The sequence below is a fragment of the Pteropus vampyrus genome, unplaced genomic scaffold, assembly GCF_000151845.1.
Source record: "Pteropus vampyrus isolate Shadow unplaced genomic scaffold, Pvam_2.0 Scaffold126, whole genome shotgun sequence".
NCBI classification, from domain to species: domain Eukaryota; kingdom Metazoa; phylum Chordata; class Mammalia; order Chiroptera; family Pteropodidae; genus Pteropus; species Pteropus vampyrus.
Genome location: NW_011888907.1, coordinates 4,796,732 through 4,808,800, shown reverse-complemented (window position 1 = coordinate 4,808,800; position 12,069 = coordinate 4,796,732). Strand labels below are relative to the sequence as shown.

General features: G+C 52.5%; 1 protein-coding gene across 5 annotated transcripts in view; it reads right to left on the bottom strand.

Moving 5' to 3' along the window:
- Positions 1 to 12,069, bottom strand: part of EPS15L1 (epidermal growth factor receptor pathway substrate 15 like 1) — a 90,349-nt gene that overhangs the window by 6,007 nt on the left and 72,273 nt on the right. The window contains exon 23 of one of the 5 annotated variants that reach the window (XM_011366884.2): positions 10,295 to 10,342. The exons of 3 other annotated variants lie outside the window; for them this stretch is intronic. In XM_011366884.2, coding sequence (XP_011365186.1) covers positions 10,295 to 10,342 — 48 coding nt within the window. Of the gene's footprint in view, positions 1 to 9,767; positions 10,343 to 12,069 lie in introns of those variants that run through there. One more of the 5 variants, XM_023534467.1, reaches the window with a different exon arrangement.

The following is a 12,069-nucleotide window of genomic DNA, read 5'->3' as shown; positions in this document are numbered from 1 at the left end:
GGAAGGGACCCCGGGGCTGGGGAATGGCTGGATCTCTTGCTTTATCCAAGCTTCACGGTTTGTAGGCGATACCAGAAAAACCACTTCAGATGACTGCCCCCCTCCCCCCCGACAGCTAAAATTTATAGCTCTCTTTAAAACAGTTTACATGTAGGCAAGTTTCAAAGTGATTCATTTTAGCGTGGCAACATTTATTATCACGTTGAATAAAAACAAATCAAAAAAAAAAAAATCATGGCTGAGCAGAAAAATACACTGCAAGCTTCCCACAATAAAAAAAGTATTTGCTATTGAAATGGGGGGACTCGTTTCACACTGTGGAATATTAGCTGTGTTAGCTGTGAGGATCTGGAGGCAGCTTACCAGACAGTCCCCCCACCCCTGATCCCCCTGCTCTGCTGTCCTGGGTATAAATTCTTTCAGCTCCTGCTTCTGTCCCTTTCCCGCTGGTGGCTCCAAAGGGCAGGGTTGGGCCTTTCTGGGCTCTCGCTGTGAGGGTGGCTCTAGGATGCCTGGTCCCAGGAAAGGAGACCTCAGCAGAGTCGAAGGAGAAAGGTATTTAGAATTGGAGAGAAATGAGGCTGTGAGACCACGGTTGGGGGGGTGTGTGGCCTAAGGACAGGTAACTTCTGCCAACAAGTCCTGCCATCCTGCCAGAAAGTTCCATGAGAATCAGACACCTCTCCAGGCCCGCTTCACAATGGGAGGCCCCACTTGACGATACTTGGGGATCTGCTGGATTTGTGGCCCAGGTTACTCCCAACATTGGGACCACAATGAATAAAACTTCATTCAACAGAAGGGCCCGTGCGCCCCCGGTTCCCCCCGCCCCACGATGAATCCCGAAGGCCCCTACAGCACACACCAGCCCCTGCCCAAGCTCACCCCAACAACTCTGCCGGGCCTGTGCGGGACCTCCTTCCTAATGCACTTCCAAACCCAGGGCTTCTTTAAGGGCTGGGCTGGCTATCCAGAATGCGCTCCCCACTCAAACGCCTTCACCGTCTTAGGGAAGCCCCTGTGACATCCCCATTCCCTGGTGCCTACATTCGGGCCTTCCAGCCCCACCCTGGGAGAGAGTGGGGCAGGCCCAGATGTACCCCAGGAAGACGGTGCCGAGCACAGCAACCACCCGGCTGGACCTTGCCTTCTCAGCCTCAGTTTCATAGTCCATGAAATGAGGCTGTTGTGGGATGAATTGCGCTTCCCCTTCCAACTCATTATATTGAGATCCCCAACCCCAGGACCTCGGAATGTGACTGTATTTGGAGAGAAGGCCTTTAAAGAGGTGATTAAAATGAGGTCGTTGTGGTGGTCCTTGATCTACTCTGACTGGAGTCCTTACAAGAAGGGGAGATGAAGACACAGACACACGGTGGGGGGGGATGGGGGAGCAGGAGGCGCCATGTGAGGACACAGGAGGAAGGCAGCCATCTACAAGTCCAGGAGAGGCCTCAGGAGACACTGATCCTGCCAACACCTTGATCTCAGACTTTTAGCCTCCAAAATGTCTGTTGTGTAAGCCGCCCCATCTGTGGCATTTAGTCATGGCAGCCCCAGCAAACTCACACAGGGGTAATGAAGGCCGGCCCTGTGTGGTGGCCTGAGTAGTAATGGAGAGCGGAGGCTGGCCCCAGGGGACCGCCTGCTTTTCTAAGTCATGCTTTAATGGTACCCATGCCAATTAGCTGTGCCAGTTCATTCACTGGTCCTCTGTGGCTGCTTTCATCCATGACAACAGAGTTGGGCACTTGGGAAGGGAAATGTAAAGCCTGCAGGGCTGAAAATATTATCTAGCCTTTTACCAAAAAAACTGTGCGGCCCCCCATAGCTCCTAAGCCCAGCAGGCAGTAAGCGTGCCACACGTGATCTGGCCCTTCTGAGAGGCTGAGGGATGCTCCGGGCCCCCGGGAGTCAGAACTCGGCCAGTGCAGCTCCACCGCCTGTAGATCAGGCTAGCTGGACACCCAATTGGACCTCACAAGGAAACTAGGGACCCCGACTGCAGCTCTGCTATGCACCTGGGCACCCTCCCCTCCAGATGCTCCACAGCCCCTTCCCCTTCCCACTGCATCTGCAAAGTTCCCTGTCCTGGCACCTATCCCATCTCCTCCAACCCTCTGTACCCGTTTCCCACAGCAGAGCAGGGCCACATGTGAGGGTGGCAGGTGTCACCCCCCAGAGAGGATGTACAGCAGGTCCTCTCGTGGGGTGGCTGGCTCAGAGGCCCCGAAGCTCCGGAAGAGTTGCCCTATGGAGACCGCCAAACCCCAGGCAGCGGCACCATCTGAGGCCTGATGGTGAATAGACACACGCGCTCTCGTACAAAGCACACTGGGAGGTTTTGTGTGCGTGTGTGCACGTGTGCGTGTTCTGGAGCACCTGCAGCCACTTTGTGTCCAAGAAGACCAGCCCTCATCTGGACACTGTGCCAGTGTGAGCAAGGACCCCCGAAGACCCAAAGGGGTGCCTTGTGGGACAGCGTCCAGAGGGATGAGAATGCAGGCTTGGGTCACACAGGGAAGGGATACTGACCTTCTGGCCTGGCCACCCCTGGCTTCCTTTCCATAGCCACTTCTGTCCTGACTGCCCTGCACTGTCCAGCCCTGCTGGTCTCTCTCTCTCCTCTCCATTCCTCTGGCTCCCTCTCCAGGGCTCACTCCTCCCCTGCAGGCTGCCCCACTGCCTTGGCCGCCTCCCAAGGTGCTGACTTCTGTCCTGGTCTTGCCTCCAGCACACCAGGGGAGGGGGCCCAAGGGTCAGCTGCACATGTGCAGTGGAGCTCAGTGCACTGCAGGTGCGAGTAAATGCTTCCCCACCCACGGTGCCAACCAGCCAGCCCTCCGGGGTCCTCCTGGGCCAGACGCCCCCATACAGGCTCCATAGGACCCTCCCTAGGGACTCAAGGCTCTTTGGGAGAAAAGCTCTGGGAAGCTAGGAAGGAATAAAGGACATCCGGCTTCCCTCCTTTGCAAGAAAGGACAATATTCACTGGTGCACTCTTGGGCTCTTTACTGCAAACGAATATGATGGACCAAAGAGCAGAATTCCAACACGGGAAAAAGTAAGAGCTGTCAGGGACAGGCTAAGAGCCACAGGGCAGGGCACAGTCCCTGGTTCTGGCAGCAAGTCCAAGGTGGCAACTGCATGACTTCTAGAGCATTCCTTGCAGGGTCTGGTTAAAAAGGGCAGAGGTCTAAGCAGGATAAAGAGGTCGGCCGACCCCACCAGGGGTCCAAGTGTTCAAATACAACACCCTTTTCTGTGCTTTTTTTCTTCCTTTCAATAAGATCTTCCTCTCCTGGCTTGGGGTTTTTAAAAAATTGTTTTCGGGGCGGGCCGTTACGAATCCAGCCTGCTAGGATTTGAAACTGAGGTTTCCGACAAAGAGAGATGATGGGGAGATGAAAAGCATCGTTCACATCGAGAATTGCCCATGCCTGGTTTTGCTCTGTTGCCGAAACCGTTGTTATTTAGAAATCATGACTGTGTTAATATGAAACCAGGGCACATCAACTGCTCTTGTTTTCAGGGGGCGGGGGGGCGGGAAAAAAACAACGGTTTTTTCTCAGTTGTCTGTTTTTGTGCTTCAACATAAAGCTGAATTATTGGACTTGACGCTTGCAAAATCGGGGGCGTTCCCGGTTAGGCTGACACTCTGCTTGTGACCAGAGGCTTTCTGCAGAGGACACACGCCAGGACAGCCCTGGGCCCAAACTTCCCTCTCTGCATCCCCATTTATTTTTAGCAGCTGTACTTTTAAAACATTCTGGGTCTAGTTCCTACTTTTATGTAACCACTTCTGCTAAATCCTTAATCATTTTTCCGATTTTCTGAGGTATAGCTTATCTCGAACGTGACAGTCACTTTAAACTTGCCTTCGTGTCCCTGAGTAAACTCACGGCAGTTTTATGCCTTTTTATGGTACCACGAGAAAAGATCACGACTGAAGCACATTTCAGAGAAGGGAACATTTTTTAAAAATTGGTACAGCAGCTAACTAGGATGATGGCTGGCATGCATGATTTGGTGTCACATTCCTAGATTTCTGCTCAGGGAACCACCAACCACTTAGCGTAGCAGGAGGTGATGACCGAAGTCAAAATAGAGACCCCTCCCTGGGGGCTGCAGGCTGCTGACTTGGCACCCACAGTGATTCTCCAACACCTAGAGGAGTTTTCACGAACAGGAGAGAGGAGGACGCAAGACTGAAGAGAAGGCAAAATAAGGGCTTATTTCAAACCGCAGCAGTTTCAACAGTTACCCAAGCGGTGCACCGAAACCGCACACAGGACTGCCTTCAGCAAAAACAATATGAACCCGATGGTTTACCACAGTGTGTGCTGTTAAAAAAAAAACTCGGTGGCCGGCTCCACCCTGGTAGAACTGTCTTTAATTCTCCTATTTCTTAACTTCTCGAGGCCTGAGAGCCCCCCCGGGCTGAGATCGACGAAGGTGTCGGGACCTGGGCAGTGATTCCAGAACGAGCTGCTGGCAGCGAAGCTCCCAGTTCTGCTTTTCCCAACACGCTTTTCAGGAAACCCCGGCCGGGAAGGGTCCCCGAGAGCCGGCGCATGGAAAAACAACAGAACACAAATACGCATCCCCAACAAACTTCAGAAAATGCGAACACTGAGAACCCCGAAAGGAGGCTGATTCTCTCGTTCGAAATTCTTAGGAGGAGAGTGAGAGGTTTTGGGTGATTTAAGGTCTTAATATATCTGATTAATAAAAAAATAAAATATACAAGTGAGTGTGTGTGAATGTGTATATTCATCCCGAACAGACACTTGCTGGGTTGTTTGTAAAATTCAGGGCTGCAGTTGGAAAATGTAGTTCTGTAGATGAGAGATAAATACGAAAACAGCAGAACAAAACAAAAAAATAAAAAACAAAGGTTTGTGGTCGGGACAGCTGCCCCACCTCAGCTATTACCCTACACAACAAAGGACGTTCTCACAACTGCCATTTATCCCAATGTGGGACGTCCATACAACTGTCACTCACCCTACACAACGTGGGACCTACACACAACTGTCAATCATTCTACACAACTGGTACTCCCACTCAACTGTCACCATCCTATGCAACACATAACACCCATGCAATTGTCACCCATCCTACATAATACGGGACTCCCACACAACCATCAGGCTTCTTCGAATCATACCGCATGGAACATCTGTGGCTGGGGAGGGGGCACTCCATGTGCCCTTGGCTCCTCCCTTCCCACCGCCCACACTCCCAGCAAAAAAGCCGAATTGGGGGATGTGGGGAGAAAGAACACGGCTGTCCGGGGTACAAGCTTCGAATTCACAACCGCTTGGGAACTTTTTACTAAGAAAGACTGCTTTTCGCCAACACGTATCCACGTTTCCTCTGGCTCCCGCTGCGGTGGGTAGTAGAAGGCGAGGACACACAGGACCACCTCACCGGTCTACAGGCCAGCAGTCCTGCAGACTCAGCCCTGCACTCACTGCTGCACACAGATCAAAGCTGTGCCAAGTAGCACAGCCCCACAGATAAAATCTGAGGTCCCACCATCAGAGCGTTGAGATTTTCCACTAAAAATATTTACCGAATTTTAAGAAAATTTGCTTAATGCATTGAAGGGAACAGGATGAGGTTTGGTTCTGAATTGTTGAGAAAGCTGAACAAATATTTACTATTATCCCCCAGGCTCCCCCACAACTGGTGTGTTTTCCATCCTCCAGAAGGTGTCTGGAGTGGTCAGAGATCGTGGAAATTGCACTAGGTGTCGAGCCCAGTGGATGTGAGGTCACCCACCGTTAGAAAGAAAAGGGAAAACGGGATTGAAATAGCCACAAATCTTGGGTCCTCCAAAGACAAAAGCCTTTTGGAGTGAGAAATACAAGTTTCAAGGTTTCCACGAAAGGCTCTTGTGACATTTGTAAGAAACCTGGTAGAGACTACTTTAGCTCTGCGGCAAAACCAGAAAGGGGGCTGTGTGATGCACAAGTGAATTTATAGATCCCAACTCAGTCTTCATGACAAAAGAAATACAGACTGCAGGTTTCGTGGTTCTGCTTTTTGAAAAATCACATTTGTTTTCTGATTTGCACCTTCGACACACTCTGCTGGAGAAGCCACCTGTGTCGTGTGCCAACCCGGCCACCCCCACGGAGGAACTCGGGGCCTCGGGGGGCACGGGGAGACGCTAACTACACAGCAGCCAGGTGGGGGGGGGGGCGCTGAGTCTGCAGCTCAGGGGCCCAGCCTTTGTTCCTCCCTCCAGAGGAGCGCCGACGCTGCCAGGACGCCACCTCTGCTTGGGCAGAGAGGCACCGTGCGTGCCCACATTTAAGAAAATCACCAGGGTGCCACGCGGCAGGTCTGGAAGCGGTTAGAAGGCGTGTGTGCACTGGAGTGCAAGGTGCAGAGCCCGCCAGGAGCTCCCCCCTGCTGTGGGAGCAGCTCAGGGGGTCAGGAGAGCCCGTAGCAGAATGGGGGACCCCCTATGCTCACTCTCTTTATGTCCATCACCTCCCGCCCCCAACAATCACACACATGCTAGTTTTCAGTTGACAGTGGTGGAGGGAGAGGGACTGACTCAGTGCTCTGAACTCAGCACTCAGTGCTTTTCTTCTCAAAGAAAAGATGAGGGGCCATGTTCATCCCATCGGAAAAGCGGGGCCACACAGGAAGCATATTCCTGGGTCCCTCACTTTGCTGCAGGTGGAACCAAGGGGCTGGGGGAGGCCTGGCAGCAGGTACACGAGACCTCCACGGTGGCTGGGGAGGGGGCCGGGGGCAGGATGGTGGCTCCTGTCTGTTCACACCCATGCTCGGATACAGGACAGGGGTCCAAGCTGAGTCTGCAACCCACCCCATGCCCCGCCAAGACCCTGGCTGGCTGAGTCCCAACTCCTGTGCTCCAGGACCCCAAGCCTCTGCATTTGCACTCCACTGCAACAGGTGACAACTATGTCACTTGACTCCCACTCAATCCACCCCTCTGTGTGCGGGAGGGTGGGTGTGCGCTAACATAGGCAAATGCTTCTATTTTCAAACTCAGCCGACTTTGCAGAACAGAAATTCACCCAAAGTATAATCCATCTCCAGGCATTTTACTTTTAAGAGGCTGAAAGGAAAATGATGTTTCTCCCTCTGTGGGGAGCAGGGGCCCACTGGCTCTCGAGCACTTGTCATCAGGGGGGCACATCCAGCCTGGCACAGACCTCCCAGTGTGTGGGAAAGGTGAGCTCCAATGTATAGCCAGCAGTAAAGGAATTTTCCAGGCTTCTCAAATTGGCGGTGAACCGCTTGTCCCATTCTAGAACTTTACATGTACCCACCGAATTATCTCTTTGAAATCATCGTGGGAACGGAATTAAAGTAGTTAAGTTCAAGGCTGAGGTGCTAACCGCACGGCTCAACTGGAGAAGCCATTTTAAGAGTGGATCTTGTGCAATAAACAGGAGGTCAGGACCACAGGGTGAAGGATGACCACCCTGCTTTTGCCCGAGCCCGGCCTCTCGGAACACGGGGCGAGCCAATCGCACGCCCGGGCTAGTGTCAGTCAGGAACTCGGGGCTTCCTCTGTGACCACGTCCTGCATGGCAGCTCTCTCAACGGTCAAGGTGACCGACAAGTGAGCAGGCTGGTCCTTGAGTGAGTGGCAACCAGAAAACAGCCCAAAAGAAATAACCCAAAGCCAGTTACTCTGTGTGGAGCCCACACACAGGTGATAGGAGGGGACTTGTGCTCTAGAACAAAAATGATTTTTTTTTTTTCTGAAAAATGTTCGAATTACACAGGACACAGGTTAAATGGTATCTTGTTTACCTGTGTTTGTCAGAAGGGTGATGGGAAAGGGGAAAAGGGAAAAAAGACCTCATAAGTGTGTGCTTGGCTTTATTCTGTGGGTGAAAAGGTCATTAGCAGTAATAAAAGGACAATTAAATTGGGGAGAGGTTAAAGGTGACTGGCTGGTTAGTGGTGAAGGCGCGCTAGCTGGTGTCACCCAGGCACTGCAGGAACCGCAATGCAGGGCTGCACTTGCAGGAAGTGGCAAGGGTGGGGCCGGGCGCAGGGTCCCGCTATCTGTCGCCGCGGGGCGCGAGGCCCAATCACTGACACCCACACAGCCATTTCCTGCACTTGAAAAAAAATCTGTTTCTCCCTTTGCAAATCAACAACTTTTACCTAGAAACTCTTCAGCGGTGAGTTCTGACTGATCTCGATCTCTGCCCGTTGCAGAAAATACACACTGTTTACCTGGGGAGGTGTGCGTGCGCTGACTCTAACTGACAGGTTTCGGCAGCGTCTGATTTGCATCTGCCTGGAAGAAACTAATTCTCTCCACCCCAAACAGACACCTGCTGGTTACTGAATACCTTGATAGACCTTTCTAGAAAAGACCTCCAGGCACAGAGAATTCAGAGCCAAAGCCTCTTGAGTGTCCTAGAGGGTGACTTGATGGTCCTCGAGGGCACGCTTTTTGGCTGAGGTCAAAAGAGAACTGAGTATTCGGAGTTGAAAACAGATGGCCAGCTGTGGGCTGCTCCAGTCACTTGAGTATGACACTAGAACTTTCTCCTGGAAACCTTGGGAAGGCTCCCAAGTGGAGGGTCCCCCACCATGACTGCACAGGCTGACACTTAAATACATGTGTTTATGGCATGTCAATTAAACCTCAATCAGGCTAAAAGAAAACAAAACAAAAAACAATTCCTCGGAATGTGTAAACTGCAGCTTCTAGTATATGCAAAACACCACGCGTGACTCAGACCCAAATGTGCATTTGGTCCCCTATGAGCAACGTAGCTAAACTTCGCCAGAGAGGCCCCTGGAGCCCTCTTTGTAGTTCAACTACCCACGCTCTGCCTTTACGCAACTGCAAAGATTTCTGCTAAACTACAGCCTGGTGGAGAGAAAGAACCTCTGATAAACCCTGAGCACATACAGTCCAGCCCTGGTCTTTCCCCGGGCAAGGAGCCTGAGGAAGGGGGACTCGGTGTCCTGGCCCCACACCCCGGGGCGGGTTGATTGATGCACGTCACACACATCATGGGTGATCCCTGTGCAGGCACTCTACCCACACAGGCACCTGTTAGGCCAGAGTTGGTCTTGTGCTTGGATGGGGAAAGTGAGGCTCAGGAAGGTTAAGATGCTTGCCCTGAACCCCTCAGGGAGATGGGTGGCGGGACTGGAACACGAGCCCAATGTCCAGAAACCAGCCTGATCCAGTGGGCACCTTGGATCCTAGCAGCACAGGTGACCCAGAGGCCAAGGAGAATAGCATCAGATTCGCCTTCCCAGGCCTCACATGTGGAGCCAACTCCAGATGCAGAGATCTGCCACGTTCTAGAAACCTCTGGGCCCCCTGGGATGGACAAGCCCCAGGTGGGAAAGCGGCAGCCTCGGACCCATGTCACATACAGGGTGGCAAGATGTCGGAAAAGCCTGTTCCAGCACCTTGGTTTTTGTGACTGCAGGTACGAAGCTGCATGTTTGGTTGGCAAGTAAAACCGCTATCACTGGGCAGTCTGGACAGCCCACTCCACCTGTGTCCACGGGATGACAATTTGGCCTCCAGAGCCACAGGGCCCCCGGGAGCCCCACCTCACCTTCCCACTCAGCCATGCAGGGATTGCTTCCCCTGCCACGTGTCAGGAAGGCCCTGGAGTGCGATCACGCGGCACTCCCAGGTGAAGGCGGCTACCTCTGATGTGCTGGCCATGTGGCCTCTCCAAGCAGGAAAAGGCTGGGTCAGCGAGAAAAGCAGAAAAGCACATTCCATTCCCTCACTTTCAAATTGTTGAACTTTAATGTTTCTTTCAAAAAAAAAAAAAAGAAAAAAAAAAAAAACCCCAACACTCGGACATGCTCTTGGCTGCCTCCCATCTTAAGCAGCCAAGAGAACAAGAGGCGTGCCTGGTGTTCTCATAACGAACGCTGTGAGCAGGACTTGCTGCTTCACTATCTGCCAACCTGTCCTTCTAATAACCAGGTAACTTTGGGGATGCTCCTGGTTTAAGCGGCCTTGTTCTGCGTAGTGTGGACGGAAGTGGGGAGGGAAAGGTGCACAGCTGGGCTTCTACTATTTCCTCGACCAGAGAAGCAGCATGGGGCAGACACCTTCCTCTGCATCTCCAAATCGCCCAATGCTTGCCCCCAAATGTGACTCAAAAACCTGAATCGCTGGGTCAACATTGTGTTTAAATGCATTGCAATGCTTATAGTTTCCATGGCTAATGTTAGAGGTTAGTATGAAATCACAGCAAAAAGCCACTGAAAGTGCTCGAACAACCGCCACGCGGTGTGTACCTACCACCCAGCAGCGTGTACAGTGCAGAGCTTTTCTGTTCAGCCATCGCTTCTAGGTAAGAGAATCAGACAAGAGACATTCAGGCCTCTACGTGGACACGTTGTTGCCGCTCACAGAGTAAACACCAAGCCCGCATTGACAGTCTTCCAGAGCACCCGGAACCTCATGGCATGATTCTCATTACGGCTGCCTATGGGGGGTGGGAGGCCCGGGGTGTTGGGGGGAGGCAGGTAAACAGGTCGAGCTGGCCCTGCTGCCACCCTGATGCATGATCTTGGGTGGCACATGTGACCTCTCACTTCCTTTTCCTCTTCCAGTAAAAAAAAAATAAGGGCATCACAGTGCCTGTCCTGATTTTCCTTCAGGTCTGCTAGGGCCTGCCCCAGCGCTTCCTGAAGGTCTGGACGTGAACAGGATACCTGGGGCACCTTGTAGGCCACGGTAGAGCACTGATGCGGCAGTTCAAACCCACGAGCGAACACAGCCTGAGGCCCCTGGATTCATGCCCAAACCCTCCTAAGTGTACGAGACTCTCTAAAAAGCCCGAGCTCTGAAACCAGTTCCAAGGAGGTCACCTGATCCCTGGTCCCTAAGTGCATGGCACACTGAAAAAAGAAGCCAAAATGGGGTGGGCAGGCTCACAGAGGGAGACCAAAGGGAGGAGACACGGAGGGCAAGTTCAAAGCAGAGTGAGCACTGGTTCAAGTGAGGGGATAAGGCCGAGGTGAGAGTCTCCAGGGAACCCCGAGAGTGAAGCTCTGCATGCGCCTGCTGGTGAAGGAAGCAGCTCCTCTGCATGACCTGATGAGTGTTGCACTGCTCGGCGGGTGTGTGCATGTGTATGCACGTACACTCACACAAGAGCGTGTGTACCTGTGCAGTGTGCATGCAGGTGAGTGGGTGTGTGAGGGTGTATGCATGTGAATGTGTGCGTGCAAGTATGTGTCTGCACACAGGCATGTGTGTGCATGAACTGCATGCATGCATGTGCGTGCGTGCATGCCTGTGTGCTCTGGCTCCCATCTCTCAGGGCGAGTGAGGAGGCCCAATGCTGTTCTATCAGGAGACTGTCAAGGGTCCTCTAAAAGCCTCTGCCTACATCTAAGGTACACGTGGCCTCTCACAGATGGAAGGGAGTTCCTCTGTTTTTGCTTTTCTCTCCTGTTTTAAGGTAAATGCCTTTGATGTGTGACTGACAGACGTGATCTCTTTATGCATCTGTTTCTGCTTCCAGTTCACACAAAATCTGTTATAAATCCACCCAGCCCATGGTTGGACTTTCTCTCATGACTCACCCAAAAGGAGGCCAAACTGGGCTCTGCAGGTGGGATGCCCATCCTCTTGAGAGAAAGCTCTGGCCCAGGTGACACGAGGGGAGAGGCAACATTTTAAAAATAACTTGCCCTCTGCTTGTCTCTACTGACAGGTGGACCTCGTATAGGAAGACTGGTCAGCCTTGGACCCACTGGCAACTAGAGAACTGTTGTAACTAGAGAGCTGGGGGACCTGCAATGATGACACAAAGTGGGGCCCCCAGGGCAGACTAAAGGGAAGGAGCAGGCTCAGGCGGGAAGGAGGAACAAGGGAGGACCCACAGTACAGGGACAGTATGGATGAGACCTTGCCTGGAGACCAGCGAATGAAAGAGACGTGGCAGCCAGGACACTGAGAACACAGGAGGGGGATGGGTAAATGGACTGGGAAATTGCACTGAGTCCCTCTGCTGCTTTTGAGTCTGGTAACTGGCCTATGGGCCTATCACAACCACATAAGAAAGA